Source organism: Rhinopithecus roxellana, chromosome 14, assembly GCF_007565055.1.
Source record: "Rhinopithecus roxellana isolate Shanxi Qingling chromosome 14, ASM756505v1, whole genome shotgun sequence".
NCBI classification, from domain to species: Eukaryota; Metazoa; Chordata; class Mammalia; order Primates; family Cercopithecidae; genus Rhinopithecus; species Rhinopithecus roxellana.
In genome coordinates this window covers 47,518,817-47,536,766 of record NC_044562.1, presented here as the reverse complement: position 1 = coordinate 47,536,766, position 17,950 = coordinate 47,518,817, and the positions used below count along the sequence as shown (strand labels likewise).

At 34.8% G+C, this 17,950-nt stretch overlaps 1 protein-coding gene across 3 annotated transcripts in view; it reads left to right on the top strand.

Annotated features, from left to right (window-relative positions):
* The window catches only part of ITGAV (integrin subunit alpha V), a 90,868-nt gene that overhangs the window by 69,229 nt on the left and 3,689 nt on the right, over window positions 1–17,950 (top strand). For all 3 annotated transcript variants that reach the window (XM_010370303.2, XM_010370304.2, XM_030916367.1), the window contains 12 exons: window positions 203–340; window positions 4,909–4,976; window positions 5,635–5,782; window positions 6,257–6,349; window positions 7,817–7,896; window positions 8,261–8,341; window positions 8,782–8,887; window positions 9,837–9,995; window positions 10,760–10,873; window positions 16,341–16,454; window positions 16,557–16,664; window positions 17,568–17,690. In XM_010370303.2, coding sequence (XP_010368605.2) covers window positions 203–340; window positions 4,909–4,976; window positions 5,635–5,782; window positions 6,257–6,349; window positions 7,817–7,896; window positions 8,261–8,341; window positions 8,782–8,887; window positions 9,837–9,995; window positions 10,760–10,873; window positions 16,341–16,454; window positions 16,557–16,664; window positions 17,568–17,690 — 1,332 coding nt within the window. The remainder of the gene's footprint in view (window positions 1–202; window positions 341–4,908; window positions 4,977–5,634; window positions 5,783–6,256; window positions 6,350–7,816; window positions 7,897–8,260; window positions 8,342–8,781; window positions 8,888–9,836; window positions 9,996–10,759; window positions 10,874–16,340; window positions 16,455–16,556; window positions 16,665–17,567; window positions 17,691–17,950) is intronic.

Sequence of the window (17,950 nt, the reverse complement as noted above, 5' to 3'; positions counted from 1 at the left end):
AAAACAAAAATTGACTAAACGTTCTTACTGGATAAGGATGATCTTTTGGATATTCTATTTCTACATAAGTATAATTTTCCAGAGAATTTTGTTAGAATTGAAGGCTCAGATGAATACAGCTGGCTATGTAATGTGCACTTACGGATTTCTCCAGATAATTTAGGTTGATGTTATCGTTAATTCAAAGCTTTTCCATTTCTAGGATGAATCTGAATTTAGAGACAAACTCACTCCAATTACCATTTTTATGGAATATTGGTTGGATTATAGAACAGCTGCTGATACAACAGGCTTGCAACCCATTCTTAACCAGTTCACGCCTGCTAACATTAGTCGACAGGTACTGTACTCAATTTACCACTAATGTGATATTTTGTGATTTTTCTTTACAATTCATGTTATTAAATATTAGAGGAAATTTCCTTTATTATGTTGATAGATGTTTAGTCAAAGTCAGAAGGTTAGGAATCTGAATTTTCTATTTTTTTTCTTTTTATTTTTTGGGAATCTGAATTTTCAAGTCAGAGATATTTAAAGCCACTTAACATAGATATACAGAGAAAGACAGGATCACATTTCATATATGTGAAATAGGAAAATAATTTAAGGAGAACAGCAATGTACCAGTTTGTTTACGTATTTTAGTATTTCGCTAAAGATGTTTGGTGTCTATGTTATCTTTGATATTTTAATTTTAAAAAGTGCATATATAGTAAATAAATAATTCTTTTCAGAAAACCAAAGAAAGCAACAAAATTTGATAGGTGGTATTCTAGTTTTAGAAAATCTTATGTATAATGTATTTAAATATTGTTAATTCTAATTACTATTTCTCCTTTTTAAATTACATGTTCATGTTTTTACATTAATATTTCTTCTTTCATAGAACTCTTTGCCCTAAATTTAGGTTGTCATTTTTTTTTTGTCTTTCTAAGATCCCATAAGCTCTTTTTTTTTGGTTTGTTTTCTGTTTTTATAATTTGAGATTACTATATGTGACGGTAGCAAAAGGCAAATTAAAATATTTTTAAAAGTCTTTTCTAATTTTTATATTTTAACAATTTCATATTTCGTTCTGTACATTAATAATCATGGTATATGTGCCATTTTCTAGTATTCATTAACATAGAACTTATAACCATACTTCTGTGTTTATATTCTTTGCATTTTTTATTTTTATTGAATGTACAATATTATGTTAATTAATAGTTTAATAATGACCACCTGAGCCTCTTAATGTCTGTCATTCAGTATTATACTTTCTTCAAAGTTCATTGTTACTTGTCCCTTTATATAATGTGCTTTCATATATGAGTTATGGTTATTTTCTGTTTATAGTTTTATAATTTTTTAGAAATCTTTTATTATCATTGTTATCACTGCTTCTGATTAGTTTTCCAAACTCCCCATCCAATCTCTTTAATGCCAACACCGTGTTAAAACCGGCTAATCAAGTAGGCTAACTTTTGGAACCTCTTGGAGGGCAAAAATAACTGCAGTAATATTTGGCTTCCTTTTTTTCCTACCTATTCTCATTCTTCATTGTTTGAAAAAAATTTTTTTTGGTCTTCTCTGTGTCCTACATTTGTTCCGTCAGTGACATATTAATTTTTAGGTATGTTTCTTTCTACATGCTTAGCTTTGTTACTCACTCTTGTTTTTATGTTAATTAATTACTCCACCATTTTTATCATTTTCTTTTCTCTCAAATGGATCCTTCATTTCGCTGGTTACATTACAAACTCTTCTCTGCACTCTCTTTTTGCTGTCAAATAGAAATATAAAGTTTTAATTGTAATTTTAAATTTGTAATTTTAATTTGATGGTTAGCAACTTTTTTTAAAAGGTAGAAAATGTATAGGTGAAATTTATTTTAAAAATATATCTGTATTAGTTTACTAGGGTTGTCATGACAAAGTACCACAGACTGGGTGGCTTAAACAACAGAAATTTATTCTCTCCTAATTTTGGAGTCTAGAAGTCTGAGATCAAGAGTCCGCAGGGCTAATTTCTTCTGAGGCCTCTCTTCTTGGCTTGTAGATGGTCACCAGTCACCTTCTTGTGTCTTCACATGGTCTTCTTTACATGTGTGTGTCTGTGTCCTAATCTCTGTTTAAGCATCAGTCATTGGATTAGGGCCCACCCTAAAGACATTTTAACTTAATAATCTCTTAAACGACTATCACCAAATACAGTTCCATTCTGAGATACTGGGGATTAACGCTTCAACATATATATTTTGGGGGGACACAGTTCAGCCCTTAACAATATTTAAAATATTGTCGTTTTTACATGGAATTGCTTAAAAATTATCAGTGGAATATTTTGCATTCTATTTCTTACTGTCTTCAAAATCCAGAGTGTGTTACACACTTTTAACACATCTAAATTCAAATACTTAGGTTTTATTAGACATTTTTTTTGTATTTAGAATTCATATAATTAACAGTTGAAAAAGTAGATTCAAATAGTCAAGTTGTTCTAAACATACTAAAAGTTTTGCAGTAAGAGAATTAAGCATCAGCTTTTAACATTAAATTAATTAAAATTAAATAAAATTTAAAAATCAATTGCTCAGTGACATCAAGCCCATTTCAAGTGCTCAGAAGCCACATGAGGCTTGCAAGTGGCTACTATATTGGACAGTGCAGTTCTAGTGTTTCCCTTTCTGCTCCCTAATCCTTTGGTGTTAGAGATTTAGTGTTTTCTGCAGAAAGAGTTGGATTTTTTTCTCTCATTTTTTTGATTCAAATACACATTTTTTTTTTTTTTGAGACGGAGTCTTGCTCTGCTGCCAGGCTAGAGTACAGTGGCGCAATTTTGGCTCACTGCAACTTCCGCCTCCCGTGTTCAGGCGATTCCCCTGCCTCAGCCTCCTGAGTAGCTGGGACTACAGGCACCCACCACCACACCCAGCTAATTTTTTGTATTTTAGTAGAGATGGGATTACACCATGTTGACCAGGACAGTCTTGATCTTCTGACCTCATGATCCACTTGGCTTGGCCTCCCAAAGTGCTGAGATTACAGGCATGAGCCACCGTGCCCGGCCTCAAATGCATATTAATTTCTTACTTTGTGCAAGATATAATATATGTAACTGTAGAGATTTGGTTGTCTGAGCATGGAAGACATTGCTTTTCCATTTCTGAAACTATCTTTCCTGACAGCATATTTTAATACTATGGCTGCTTCAATGCCAGCTAAGTCCTTTTCTTCCCCTATAGAGTGATGTTAGCCAAGTGTCTCTATATTACAGTTTCATTAATATTTTATACCTATGTCTCATTGCAAACTTAAGATACTCATCTAACATTCTAACTGGGAATGTTATACATATCTTATCACTAGTTAATTTGTTATCTGCAAAGTCCACACTTTCTTCCTGATATAATCTAATCAAGCCTTGATTTATATTTGGCGTGATGTAAAGAATCACCATATAGTTCTTCTAATGGTCCTCTTTGAAAAGGCGTATAGCAACTGCATATATCTAAGGTAAGTGAATTAATTCACATATATTTTTGTGTTTCCTTCAAATTAAAACAACAGTTAAGAATCTCTATCCAATATACAGCCACTTGCAAGCCTCATGTGGCTTCTGAGCACTTGAAATGGGCTTGGTGTCACTGAGCAACTGATTTTTAAATTTTATTTAATTTTAATTAATTTAATGTTAAAAGCTGATGCTTAATTCTCTTACTGCAAAACTTTTAGTATGTTTAGAACAACTTGACTATTTGAATCTACTTTTTCAACTGTTAATTATATGAATTCTAAATACAAAAAAATTTCTAATAAAACTTAAGTATTTGAATTCAGATGTGCTGAAAGTATATAATACATTCTGGATTTTGAAGACAGTAAGAAATAGAATGCAAAATATTCCCCTGACAATTTTTAAGCGATTCTATGTAAAAACGACAATATTTTAAATATTGCTAAGGGCTGAACTGTGTTCCCCCAAAATGTGTATGTTGAAGCCTTAATTCCAGACATTCCTTGTTACTTGGAAGTGTACAATCATCATCAATCATCATCCTTGTTTTGAGGGACTCCGTTTTTCTTTTCCTTTAAATCGTTTTCTCTCTTCTTTTTGTCTGCTTCTGTACTTGAAGCAAAAATGGCCTCATCTTTATTTTCCATTCTTCTCTTAATTTTAATGTTTCTTCTTTCACATCCTACCCAGCTCCTCTGCTTTTTTCCCAGTGTTTCTCTCTTTTGGGTTTTTCCATTTTGCTCTAGCTGGAACATTCTTCTGGCCAGATCTAGAAGGGAAAAAAGTTCAGGTCTTTGCTTTTTTCACCTACCCTGATTGGCTAGCTATAATGCTTCAAGCTCCTTTTCCTTCATCTTTTTCCAAATGACCGTGCAATGCTGGACTCATTTTATCTAGTTTCTTTTGCCCCTTGGTCTCTCTGCCTGTCTGCTAAATACGTACAGCTCCTTATTCTTTTATCCTCTGCAGCCCTATTTCCATGATATTGGTGGAGGCACAGTCCATAATGAGGAACTCTAGAAGGTAGTCTATTTTGCCCGACATCTCACAACTTAGCTAGCAGCAGAGTAAAAATGAACTCTCATTTCTTGACTATTACCTTCTCTTTTACACCAGTCCTCATTCAAAGATGGTAACAGCTTAATTTGAGATAGAACTGAAAGGTTCCAAGGAACTGTATTATATCCTATGAATCTTTTTCTTCTTTCTCATTCTTGACTGGCTACACTGGCCTGTTTAAAAATAAGTGGCCATGGTCTCTTTTGCATTAAGGTATACAAACAAGCTGATGAGTACATGAAAATATATACATGTGTACATACATGTATAACCACATAGATATTGATAAACACTGCTTATGCCACCTGCATTGGTATTTTTCATGTAGAAAAACAAAATGTTTTTTTCTAGGCTCACATTCTACTTGACTGTGGTGAAGACAATGTCTGTAAACCCAAACTGGAAGTTTTTGTAGATAGGTAAGTTTTGCTTGAAATGATAAATAATGTAGTAAGAAATTTAAATGGAAGGGTACACATTTCTATTCCAAGGACTAACATATTTTAACGAGAATTAGTTATACTGGAGGGTAATGCGTGAGTTTCTATAATACTAAAACTATCAATATTCAGCTTCTAAAGAAAATATCTACTGTGTTTTCACTAGTTGCCTAGGTTGACAGAGTTATTACCATTCAACTTTGGGTAATATCACAAAGTAATATTGTATCATGTTAAAGATACATTTCATTGTAAATATACTTTGAACTCAAGGAATATCCTTACGATTTTGTATGGTATATGAATTATAAAGAATATTGTGAGAATTATGACACATGATTAATTTAGCTTTTAGAAAAATATTGGGGAATTACAAAGTACATATAATTCACTTCAGTAATAGATATGAATGATAGTGATATATTAGTGGCATCAGTGTTTATTTTTACTGAGAGAACATTGGATTTTCACCCAGTGTGCTATTTTCTGTTGTCTATCAAGCTGTGAAGTCTTAAAATATCTTGAGACACTGTTGAACATGTTGGTGCTGTGTATTTAACTCTTGTTTCTTTGAACAGTCATACTTTCTCCATCTAGTCTTTTTTTCTCAGTCTGGATTTGTATTGTTAACTTGTAGTGATCAAAAGAAGATCTATATTGGGGATGACAACCCTCTGACATTGATTGTTAAGGCTCAGAATCAAGGAGAAGGTGCCTATGAAGCTGAGCTCATTGTTTCCATTCCACTGCAGGCTGATTTCATCGGGGTTGTCCGAAACAGTGAAGTAAGCAGACTGCCTCTTTAAAAATCGAAATGCACTCACAGATCTTATTAACATTAATGAGCTGCTCCCCTATTTAGTGAAGCACAAGCTTAGCTATTCTACCTAAGGCTAAATTGCTAGACAATGGAGTGCGTATCTTACATAATTCCTTTTAAGCCTAATACTTTGCATAATGCATTGATATGACATTTTTAGAACTGCAAGCTAAGTGCCTGGAAACGAGGTTAGATAGATAAAGTGTCTAAGCCTGTCCATCAAATTATTTGTCAGAGGCTTTATGGTTATGTATGGTAGCCCTCTAGGGATCTTTTAGAAACACTTCTGCATTTCCATGTAGCAGTTGTACCCAATTCTGGCTTTTTCCTTACCTCCTGGTTTGCTCAACTAGATTTATTTGCTTAGTACAAGAAACTGAAATATCCAACTGCATGATATTTTATTTCCCTTCATATCCTTTTTCTTTGTCTATCAAAGGCCTTAGCAAGACTTTCCTGTGCATTTAAGACAGAAAACCAAACTCGCCAGGTGGTATGTGACCTTGGAAACCCAATGAAGGCTGGAACTCAAGTAAGACAATTTAATTAGACAGATTTTTTCTCCCCGGCAAATAGAAAAGCATCTTGTTCTCTGGGCTCATAGTAATTTTTAAAAGTAAGCACTTCAAAACAATGTCCTTAAATTGGTTTTGATATAACAGTTAAATGATTAGCAGAGTTTTGCTTAGTTTTGACTAAGATACAAAACAATTGGTTGTGCTCTTACACGGTTTGCAATCAGCTGCTCTGTACGCCTCCTTCACTTTAGTAAATGGATGAGAACATGGTTTAAACTAAGGACTGAAATAATAATTTTGCTCTTTTCACTGATGCCTTAATGGATCCTGAAAAGCTACTCTGGCAACTACTAAGACTGTCAATCCTAGGTGAGCTAGATTCCATTACAGGCCCCACACAGAGGATCAAAGCAAAGATTAGTTGAATCAGACTTCCCCTTCAGATGGTAGAGCAGGGTGCCCAGGAGCTTGAAAAGCAGCAGCCAATGACTCACTTTCCGAATCCTCTAACAAGTAAACAAAATATACCTTGTAGAATTCCTAGTAGCAAGGACAAAATGGCAGTATACGCTGTGTCTTTTTCAATAGAATTTAATTAATGACATATTGATACGGGTACTTTGAAGATATGTAGTAATATAGTTCTAAGTATTCCATGTTTCTTTAGTATGTCTTCTATTACAAGTCATTATTATTTCTAGATGTACGGTATCTTAGGGAAGAGAACTTGAACAAATTACCCTAAGTTCGATTTTTCACATGTATTACGTGTTTTATTAACAATGAGCATGACTTTTATTTTCTCATATTCTCATTCTCTCTAGCTTTCTGGTTATTATATAGTTTCTGCTTATTCCAAGTAGCCAACTCCAGACTTTGTGGGGTGGGAGGCAGTATCCAGGCAGTACTGTTTCTATGTGTCATTAATCCCCAAGAAGACTTTTTTGTACCTGGTGGTTCAGTTGTTTTATTTAAAATCTACCAATTTTCTGCCTGCAGGAGTTAGGATATTTGGTGTTGGGAGTGTTATGAGAGGTGTATGGAGAAATTCTGGTTGTGGCCCTACTCATGCCTTCTTTAGCCAGGTTCTCTTACTCTGGTAAATCATCCATTTCTTCTTTTCTGGGCTATGAACACAGCACATACTTTGGTTGTTAGCTTCCTGTTATCAAATCATTGCACCCAGTTGCTAGACTTTCACTGAATCAACAGACATTTACTTTTGCATTTTTTAGAAAGATAGTATTATAAGGAGGTATAATTATGATTAATAATTGTTAAATAGGCTGTCTTATGGATTGGCCCAGGTATATTAAGTAAAACAGATTTGATAGAAAGTAAGATTTAATTATCTTTGTTCAGTTTTATTGTAAGCTCAGAAAAACCCCATTTTAGAACATTATTTTTTATTTAGACATTAGATTTGAAATTTTGCTAATTAGACATTGACTAACATTACTATCTTTTCCTCTCTCCTTCAGCTCTTAGCTGGTCTTCGTTTCAGTGTGCACCAGCAGTCAGAGATGGATACTTCTGTGAAATTTGACTTACAAATCCAAAGGTATGAAAGCAACTTATATTCACTTATGATTATCAAATAAATATTATTTGTTGTAAATATACTATGTAATATACTTTAAATATAGAATAGCACAGATTAAATTTTATTGCTTGAGTATAGCATTTTAAAATCAATATTTATGTTATAAGAATAACTTTATTGTCAGGTTTGAGTTTGTAAAACAAAATTTAAAATCCAGAAATAAAACGTTCATCTTCTTGGAATTAAATGTTAATGAAAATAACTAAGTTGAAGTATAAGCTTTACACTTGTTTCTTTTGTTTAGTTTCACTGGATCTGCCTCTGTATGTTTTTGGTGGTTATGCATAATTCCGTTTTAAGTATTTTTTTTTTTCTTTTTCAGCTCAAATCTATTTGACAAAGTAAGCCCAGTTGTATCTCACAAAGTTGACCTTGCTGTTTTAGCTGCAGTTGAGATAAGAGGGTCAGTATGAATACTTAGTTGAGTATCTCATTCTCACGATTGCTTTTTAAAGGTAACTATCAGGCCTTAGTCTCTTCTGGACAGTAGACACTACATATTTAGTGGTGGTTTTACTAGGGCATTAGCTCCTGTAGAAATAAAATCCTAGGTATGTTCCAAATCCCCAATACTGGGTGATCCTCAAAAGGAACAAAACATGGCAACAACATGCACAAAATAAGTTTATTGAACTTTTACACAAATTATCAATTTACCTGTTACATGTACATTTCATAAGAGCAGTTTTTGTGCATGTGTGTGTTCATTAGTTTTCTCTTGAAGTATTTTTAAAAATTAGATCTAATTTTATTCACTTGAGTAATGAATGCAGGGCACTTTTGAAAATGGACTGACTATATCATTTTGATATTCATGGTGGGTTTTCTTTGGTCATTGTTTAGAGTCTCGAGTCCTGATCATATCTTTCTTCCCATTCCAAACTGGGAGCACAAGGAGAACCCCGAGACTGAAGAAGATGTTGGGCCAGTTGTTCAGCACATCTATGAGGTTTGCAGTTGTTGGATTTTACCCAAACCTAGTGAATGAGCCAACGAAGAGAGGAACAACTAAGCTACTTAAAAAAAAAAAAATTCTATATAATTTTTATATAAACTCTGCATTGGTTAATTATGTGTCAGATTTGTTTGAATATTTTCCTTTTTCATAAATTCATTTTTATTTTACAAATGGCTTTGTTTAAATAAAGCAGTTTATATAATTTGTTGTTTAAAATCAATTTGTTCTACTTGAATAAAAGAAATAAGTCACTGGTACTTTCTCATGGGCATTTTGTAGTTCTGGCTAAAAATGAAAATACCTATGGCAAATAATCAAAACTGTATTTCTATAGAAAGAAAATTTTCTTTGTCATCCTTAATTAATAACTTTTTAATATTTCACCTTTTGTTTATACATATATATATATATATATATATATTTTTTTTTTTTTTTTTTTTTGAGGCAGTGTCTTGCTCTGTTGCCCAGGCTAGAGTGCAGTGGCCTGATCTCAGCTCACTGCAAGCTCTGCCTCCTGGGTTCAAGCAATTCTCCTGCCTCAGCTTCCTGAGTTGCTGGGATTACACATGTGCGCCACCATGCCTGGCTAATTTTTGTATTTTTAGTGGAGACAGGGTTTCACCATGTTGACCAGGCTGGGCATGAACTCCTGACCTCAAGGGATCTGCCCACCTCAGCCTCCCAAAGTGCTGGGATTACAGGTGTGAGCCACTGTGCCCAACCTTGTTTATATTTTTATCCTGACACATTTTACTCTGTGTTAGGGACAAATGTTGAGTTTGATAATTTTTGCATAAAAATAGCCACATTGTAATTAGAGGTTAACTGTGGAAACTGTGCTGTTGTTCAAAACCTATTGCTAACATGATTTCTAAAGTTGATGTAGGGGATGGAATAGATTTTTGCCCAAGTGTAGATACATTTTCTTTTTTCTCCTTAGCTGAGAAACAATGGTCCGAGTTCATTCAGCAAGGCAATGCTCCATCTTCAGTGGCCTTACAAATATAACAATAACACTTTGTTGTATATCCTTCATTATGATATTGATGGACCAATGAACTGCACTTCAGATATGGAGATCAACCCTTTGAGAATTAAGGTAATGTGCTTAATAGCAGCTCTTCATTATAATGATATTTCATTGCCTTCTTTCTAAACCTATAAAAGAAATTCATAAAATAAAACAACGATTTTAATATAAAACCCACTCTGCAAAAAATTGTTTAGTTCATAAGCAGTACACTCAGGATAAGTTCATTTGTATAATGGATAAGAATTAATTCTGTAACGTCCTAGTGAACTGTATCTTCATGGTGTGCTTACTGAGCCTCATGAGATTTTCTTCAGGGACTCAATTTGACCTTGGCTCCATCACATTGTTGTTTGTTCAGGGCGTAATATCACATCAAGGGTGTTTTGTTGTTAAAATTGCTACTTTGGGATAAGCTTTACCGTTTTACTCATGATTCTCTTGACTTTTGGATATAGTCATCTCCATCATAGATTTTTACTAGAAACAATTATACAGTATGGTCTAAGGAAAGGTAAAGAAACAAAATAAAAAATATACCCATGATTGACATCACAAATGTACTGTGGAATTTCAGGCCATTTCTGTGTGTTCCTCGAGGTAAGCAAGGGCTGAAAATAATGGTTAGGGAGAGCTAACTTTTTTGGTATATATTAAAGACTAATCTTTATTTTCTGTCCTTACTGCTCATCATATACAGAGTGATAAATCTTCTATCATACTAAATTTTCATTCACTATTTTTTAATCATGTCTAAGAGTTTATAACAAAATGCTGATATAAAATGTTTTTCATTGTCATTTACCACCATTTTGTTAATGTGATTGCATTAGATTTCATCTTTGCAAACAACTGAAAAGAATGACACAGTTGCTGGGCAAGGTGAGCGGGACCATCTCATCACTAAGCGGGATCTTGCCCTCAGTGAAGGAGATATTCACACTTTGGTAAGTGCCATTTCAAGTACAGTGCACTATAGACATTTAAAAATATGTGACTATAGAACTGACAGCCAAAGAACATTTCAAAAATAACAACAGCTGTGCTTGAACAACTACATTTATTTTTATAGCATGCATTCCTCTTACTTTCCTTTTTCCTAGTCAGATTAATGCCATATTTTCTTCAAATGATCTATTTTTGTAGATGGCTAATAGAACTAGTTTATGTCCCAACTTAATTTTCCTACTCTAGTTCTTTAACTGTCCTCTTTCTTGGCCTCCTCCTAATCTCTGAGGCTTTAGTACGATACTAAAAAATCCAGGAAGGTCCCAACAAAAATACATTGGAATAATAATTAGCATTTGATTAACCTTTGTTGAGTTAGCCTATATAATGGCTATAATGTTTTTAAAGGCAATTGCTTTTTTTTTTCTTTTAATCAACAAATCTCCAAATCTCTAGTAGAGAACCTGGTATAGTGTTTTTTGTTTGTTTGTTTGTTTGTTTTTTGAGACAGAGCCTCACTTTATCACCCAAGCTAGAGTGCAATGACACAAACACAGCTAACTGAGGCCTTGACCTCCCAGGCTCAAGCAATCCTTCCCTCTCAGTCCCCCAAATAGCTGGGACTACAGCTGCTCACCACCATGCCCAGCTAATTTTTGTATTTTTTGTTGAGATGAGGTTTCACCATATTGCCCAGGCTGGTCTCGAATTCCTGAGCTCAAGTGATCTACCCACCTCAGCCTTCTAAAGTGCTGGGATGACAGGCATGAACCACCAGGCCCAGGACTGTTTATGTTTAATAGTGATCACTAGTTACTTTTACAACACCAAATTCTGTGGTTCTTGTTAGTTCTCATCCAGTTCAACTGCCTAGTGACTTTGGTTCACTTGATCACTTCCTTCTGTTGACTCTCATGGCTGTAAATACCATCTGGTATAGATGCCTTTGATTTATATTTCCAGTGTGATCTTCTGCATTGAACTTCAGATTCCGATATCCAACTGCTTACTAGAAACTGCTTTTAAATATCTACTAGGAATCTCAAACTTAATTCTCAATATATACCCTTGGGTTTTCCCAAGTCTGGTCTTTCCATAAAGTTCTTAGTTAATTTTAGTAAATATCAACTTCATTCTCTGTCTAACACCTGGACCTCATGCTTGACTCCTCTCTTTATCTCAAATCTCACGTCTTGTATTTCAACAAATTGTATCAATATTTACCTTCAAAATGCCTAGAATCTGGCCCCTTCTCACTACACTAGTTTCATCACTAACACAACCTAACCCAGGCTACTTTCCCTTCTCAATTGGACTATTGCCAAACCCCTGGTTGGCCTCTGTATTTCTGCCTTTCTCCCCACTATACTTTGTATGTCATAGAAGCCACAGTGATCATTTTAAATACAGGTCAGGTTGTGTCACTCCAGTGCCTTCCCGTCTAACTCAATGAGAAAACAAGAGGCTACAATGACCTTCAAGCCCAACATTAACAGGCACTTCCTGCCTCTCTGCTTGCATCTCCTCTCCTTGCTATTCTGTTTCTCAAATTTTCCACCTTGCTCTTCATTGAGCAGATAGCCCGAAGCATGTTTATTCCTCAGTGCTTTGAAATTGCTCTTTCATCTGCCTGGAATTCTTTGTTCAGATATCCTTGTAGCTTATTTTCCCATATTGTTCTCATGTCCTTAAAAGTAAAATTATGTCAGAGGAATTCCCTGACCAACCCATGGGAAATAGAATACCTCCCAACCCCACTTTTGATCTTGCACTTTCTGTCCTCCTTCAGAATCTGCTTTTTTTTAGTTGAGACAAAGCTTACATAAAATTAACCGTTTTAATGATTTTAAAGTGTATAATTTGGTGTTTTTTAGTATAATTACAACATTGAACCACCATTACCACTACAATTGTAAACATTTTTGTCACCCCGAAAAGAAATGCTGTACCCATTAAGCAGTTTATCCATTCTCCACTATCATCAGCCCCTGGTGACCACTAACCTGCATTCCTACTGATTTGCCTATTCTGGACATTTCATAAAGGTAGTATCATACAACATGTGGCCTTTTGTGTCTAGCCTTCTTTCACATAGTATGTTTTCAAGATCTACGTTGTGGCGTGCCTTAGTACTTCATTTTTATGCCTGAATAATACTCCATTGTGTGGACATACCACCTTTTGTTTATCCATTCATCAGTTGATCAACATTTCGATTATTTCTACTTTTTGTCTATTTTGAATAGTGTTGCTATGAATATTCGTGCATAAATTTCCATGCAAACATGTTTTTCAGTTTTATTGAGAATAAACATAAGAGTGCAATTGCTAGGTCATATGGAAGCTCTATGCTTAACTTTTTGAGGAACTGCCAAACTATTTTCCAAAGTTGCTGCAGCATTTTACAATCCCAGCCAGCAATATATGAGGGTCCTATTTTCTCCACATCTTTGTCAACATTTATTATTTTCTGTTTTTGTTTGTTTTAAAATTTTTATAATCAGGATATCCTGGTTGGTGTGAAGAGGTAACTCATTGTGGTTTTGATATGCATTTCCCTATTGACTGATGATATTCAGCATCTTTTCAGTTGTATATCTGTTTTAGACAAATACCTATTCAAATTTTTTGCCCATTTTTAAATTGAGTTGTTTGCCTTTTATTGTTGAGTTGCAAAGAGTTCTTTATATATTCTGGATACTACTTTCATTAGATTTATGATTGCACAGGCTTTGTTTCATTCTGTGTGAATTGTCTTTTTAATTTCTTAATGGTGTCCTTTAATGCACAAAAATTTTTAAATCTGAAGTTCAATTTATCTATGTCTTCTTTTGTTGCTTGTATTTTTGTTTCATATTTTTGAAACCATTGCCCAATACAGGCCATGAAGATTTATACCTAGGCTTTTTTGGTTTTATAAGGTTTATACTTACAGCTCTTACATTTACATCCCTGATTCATTTTGAGTTAATTTTTGTGTATGGTGTGAGGTAGGGGTCCAGATTTATTCTTTTGTGTGTGGCTATCCATTTGTCTCAGCATCATTTGTGGAAGAAATTATTCTTTCCCCTTAAATGGTCTCGGCAGTCTTGTTGGAGATGAATTGATTGTAGATATATGGGTTTATTTCTAGATGTTCAATTCTATTCAGTTGACCTATATGTATATCCTTAATACAAGTATTGTTTTGATTACTGTAGCTCTGGAGTTCAGGTTTTGAAATAGGGAAATATGAATACATTTTCTTCCTTTTAAGATTATTTTGTTTATTTAGAGTCTCTTGTGATTCCTTATGGATTTTAGGATCAGCTTGTCCATTTCTGCAACAAGGTAGTTGGAATTTTGGTAGCAATTTTCTTGAACCTGTCTCAATTTGGGGAGTATTGCTATCTTAACATTACATTATTTCAGTTCATGAACATGGTATGTCTTTCTGTTTATTTATTCTACAATTTTTTCAACAATATTTTGTCATTTTTAGTGTACTTGTCTTGCACATCCTTGGTTACATGATTTCTGTGTATTCTTTTCAATGCTCTTTTATTTTATTATTATTTTTGAGAAGGAGTTTTTGCTCTTGTTGTCCAGGCTGGAGTCCAATGGCATGATCTCGACTCACTGCAACCTCCGCCTCCCAGGCTCAAGCAGTTCTTCTGCCTCAGCCTACTGAGTAGCTGGGATTACAGGTGCTCACCACCAGGCCTGGCTAATTTTTTGTATTTTTTTAGTAGAGATGGGTTTCACCATGTTGGTCAGTCTGGTCTCAAACTCCTGACCTCAGGTGATCCACTCACCTTGGCGTCCCAGAGTTCTGGAATTACAGGTATGAGCCACCACGTCCACCTTATTTTTATTTTTATTTTTTAGAGACAGGGTCTTATTCTGTCACCTATGCTGGAGGACAGTGGCATAGTTATAGCTTACTGCAACCTCGAACTCTTGGGCTCAAGCAATCCTCCTGCCTCAGCCTCCTGAGTAGCTAGGACTATAAGTGCACCCACCACCCCTGGCTAATTTTTAAATTTCATTTTTGTAGAGATAGGATCTCACTATGTTGCTTAGGCTGGTCTTGAACTACTGGCCTCAAGTGACCTTCCCACCTTGGTTTCTGAAAGTGTTGGAGTTACAGGTGTGAGCCACTGCTCTTGACCTCAATGCTGTTTTAAAGGAAATTGTTTTCTTAATTTCTTTTTTGGATTTCTTATTGATAGTATACTGAAATATGACTCATATTTGCATATTGATCTTGTGTCCTGTACCTTTTCTGTACTTGTTATTTTAGCTTAAATTGTTTTAATATGGATTATCTAGTGTTTTCTGTATGTAAGATCCCATCATCTACAAAGAGATAGCTTTACTTTATCATTTCTAATCTGGATACCTTTTACTTTTATTTTTATTTTTATTTTTTTGATAAAGAGTCTAGCTCTGTCACCCAGGCTGGAGTGCTTACTGCAACTTCTGCTTCCCAGGTTCAAGTGATTCTCCTGCCTCAGCCTCCCAAGTAGCTGGGATTACAGGTGCCCACCATCACACCTGGCTAATTTTTGTATTTTGAGTAGAGATGGGGTTTCACCATGTTGGCCAGGCTGGTCTCGAACTCCTGACCTGCAGCGATATGCCTGCCTCGACTTCTCAAAGTGCTTGGATTATAGGAGTGAGCCACCATACCTGGCCTTAATTTTTCTTAATTGCACTGGCTAGAACCTTCTGTACAATATTGAGTAGAAATGACTTGATTTCTATTGTCTTATTTGTGACCTTAGGGAGAAAGAAGTATGAAGTATGATGTTAGCTGTGGGCTTTTTATCAATGCCCTTTATCAGGTCAAGGAAACTCTTTTCTATTCCTGATCATCAACAAATGGTATCACTACTGGGCGGCATTGTCATGGGGTGCGTACATGTGATATGTCTAATACAGTGTATAGAAGCATATAGAAGGTGGTGAATATTTATTTCTTTTGGCTGCCAACCTTGAAGTTACTGATTAAAACATTAAATGTGTCAGAGGCCATCAGCATATGATTTGATTTTTGTAGGCCCTCCATGGAATACCCATTAAAAATTGTTTTCTTTTCCACGGGGATGTTGAGATCTGGTTTTTATATCTCACAAATATCACCATGTTCCGAGTTTGCCTAAAGAATATTGAGTTCTAGTCATAGAATGAATCTTTTAATATTATGGATCTTATCCTTCTATAATAAATCACATTAAAACCAACCCTTTCATTTACAAGGAACTACATGTGTGGCAAAAGAAGAAAAAGGAAAAGAAACATACCAACCCCTTCACAATAAAAGGCATTCATAGACTCAACTATTAACCTGTTTATTTACAAGACAAAAGAATCTGGATAATCTCTTTGACTGTCACACAAAAAGAAAAAGAAATGGCGAATTTTCAAATGTTGAAGAGATGATAGAATGACCTTTTCTTATAAGTAAAGAATTTGTTTTGGCAGGGTTGTGGAGTCGCTCAGTGCTTGAAGATTGTCTGCCAAGTTGGAAGATTAGACAGAGGAAAGAGTGCAATCTTGTACGTAAAGTCATTACTGTGGACTGAGACCTTTATGAATGTAAGTAGACTGGTGCAGCATTTAGCAAACATACCCAGTGTTTTCAAAGAAATATAAAAGGCCTGATATCTGGAAAATCATCTAATTGTTATTTCCAAACAGAAAGAAAATCAGAATCATTCCTATTCTCTGAAGTCATCTGCTTCATTTAATGTCATAGAGTTTCCTTATAAAAATCTTCCAATTGAGGATATCACCAACTCCACATTGGTAAGTCATTGGTTTAGGTGAATAGAATAAATGTACTCAATTCAAATGCTGTACATGTTTTTATTTGGTTTAAAAAAAAAAATGACAGCTTAACTCTTGATAATTTAAACTGAAGTTATATGATAGCATTATAACCTAGTTTAATATTATCATTTTACTCCCCTACCTCGGAGTGATTAAAGCTAGACCTTTTAGTTTAGCATCTTGTCCAGTGTAAGAGATTTCTTAGTATATACTACATTATATTGGGGAAATTTTAGGAATTTTCCTTTACAAAGTTAGAAAGTTGGAAATTAACTGCAACAAGTGAGGCATTTTGAAGATATTTAAGGAGTAAAAATGGGATCAGCTTATGATAAACTGGATTGGATTATTTAAAAATCATTTCAAGCTGGGTGTGGTGCCTCACACCTGTAATCCCAGCACTTTGGGAGGCTGAGACTGGTGGATCATTTGAGGCCAGGAGTTCAAGACCAGCCTGGCCAACATGGCGAAACCCCTTCTCTACGAAAAATACAGAAAAATTAGCTGGGTATGGTGGCACACGCCTGTAATTCCAGCTACTGGGGAGGCTGAAGCATGAGAATCACTTGAACTCGGAAGGTGGAGGTTGCAGTGAGCCGAGTTCATGCGCCTGCATTCCAGCTTGGGCTGCATACAGGGCAAGACTAAAAAAAAAAAAAAAAGATTGCATTTCAGATGCAATCAGAAGTCAACCTGTCATTGGGAGTTTCATGTGTGTATGTGCTTGCTCTTGATACCAAATGTGAAACCACTAAATTATCATATGCAGGAAAAGAATATACTGTGAATTCCATTAAAATAAAATATAATATTTTCTCAGATATTTGTTGATTAAGTCAATGCACTGTTTTTAAAACTAAAATCTTTATTCCTCTATAGGTTACCACTAATGTCACCTGGGGCATTCAGCCAGCACCCATGCCTGTGCCTGTGTGGGTGATCATTTTAGCAGTTCTTGCAGGATTGTTGCTACTGGCTGTTTTGGTATTTGTAATGTACAGGGTGAGTAACAAACTTAGAAAGAGACAAAGAAGGAGAGAGGGAAAACAGAAGAAAAGGAAAAGGACAGAAGGAAAAGAAGAATGAAAAGTAAGGGAAGGAAGAAAGGGACCTGTAATGATGATGCTTGATGAGCATTACTTATTATTTGAGGAAAGATAAATTCTGTGAAATACAATTTAGATTTTCTTAGTGGTAATATAGTCACTCAGAAAATACTTTTCATATTCTACACTGATGTGACAGTAATAACGGTTTTTCTT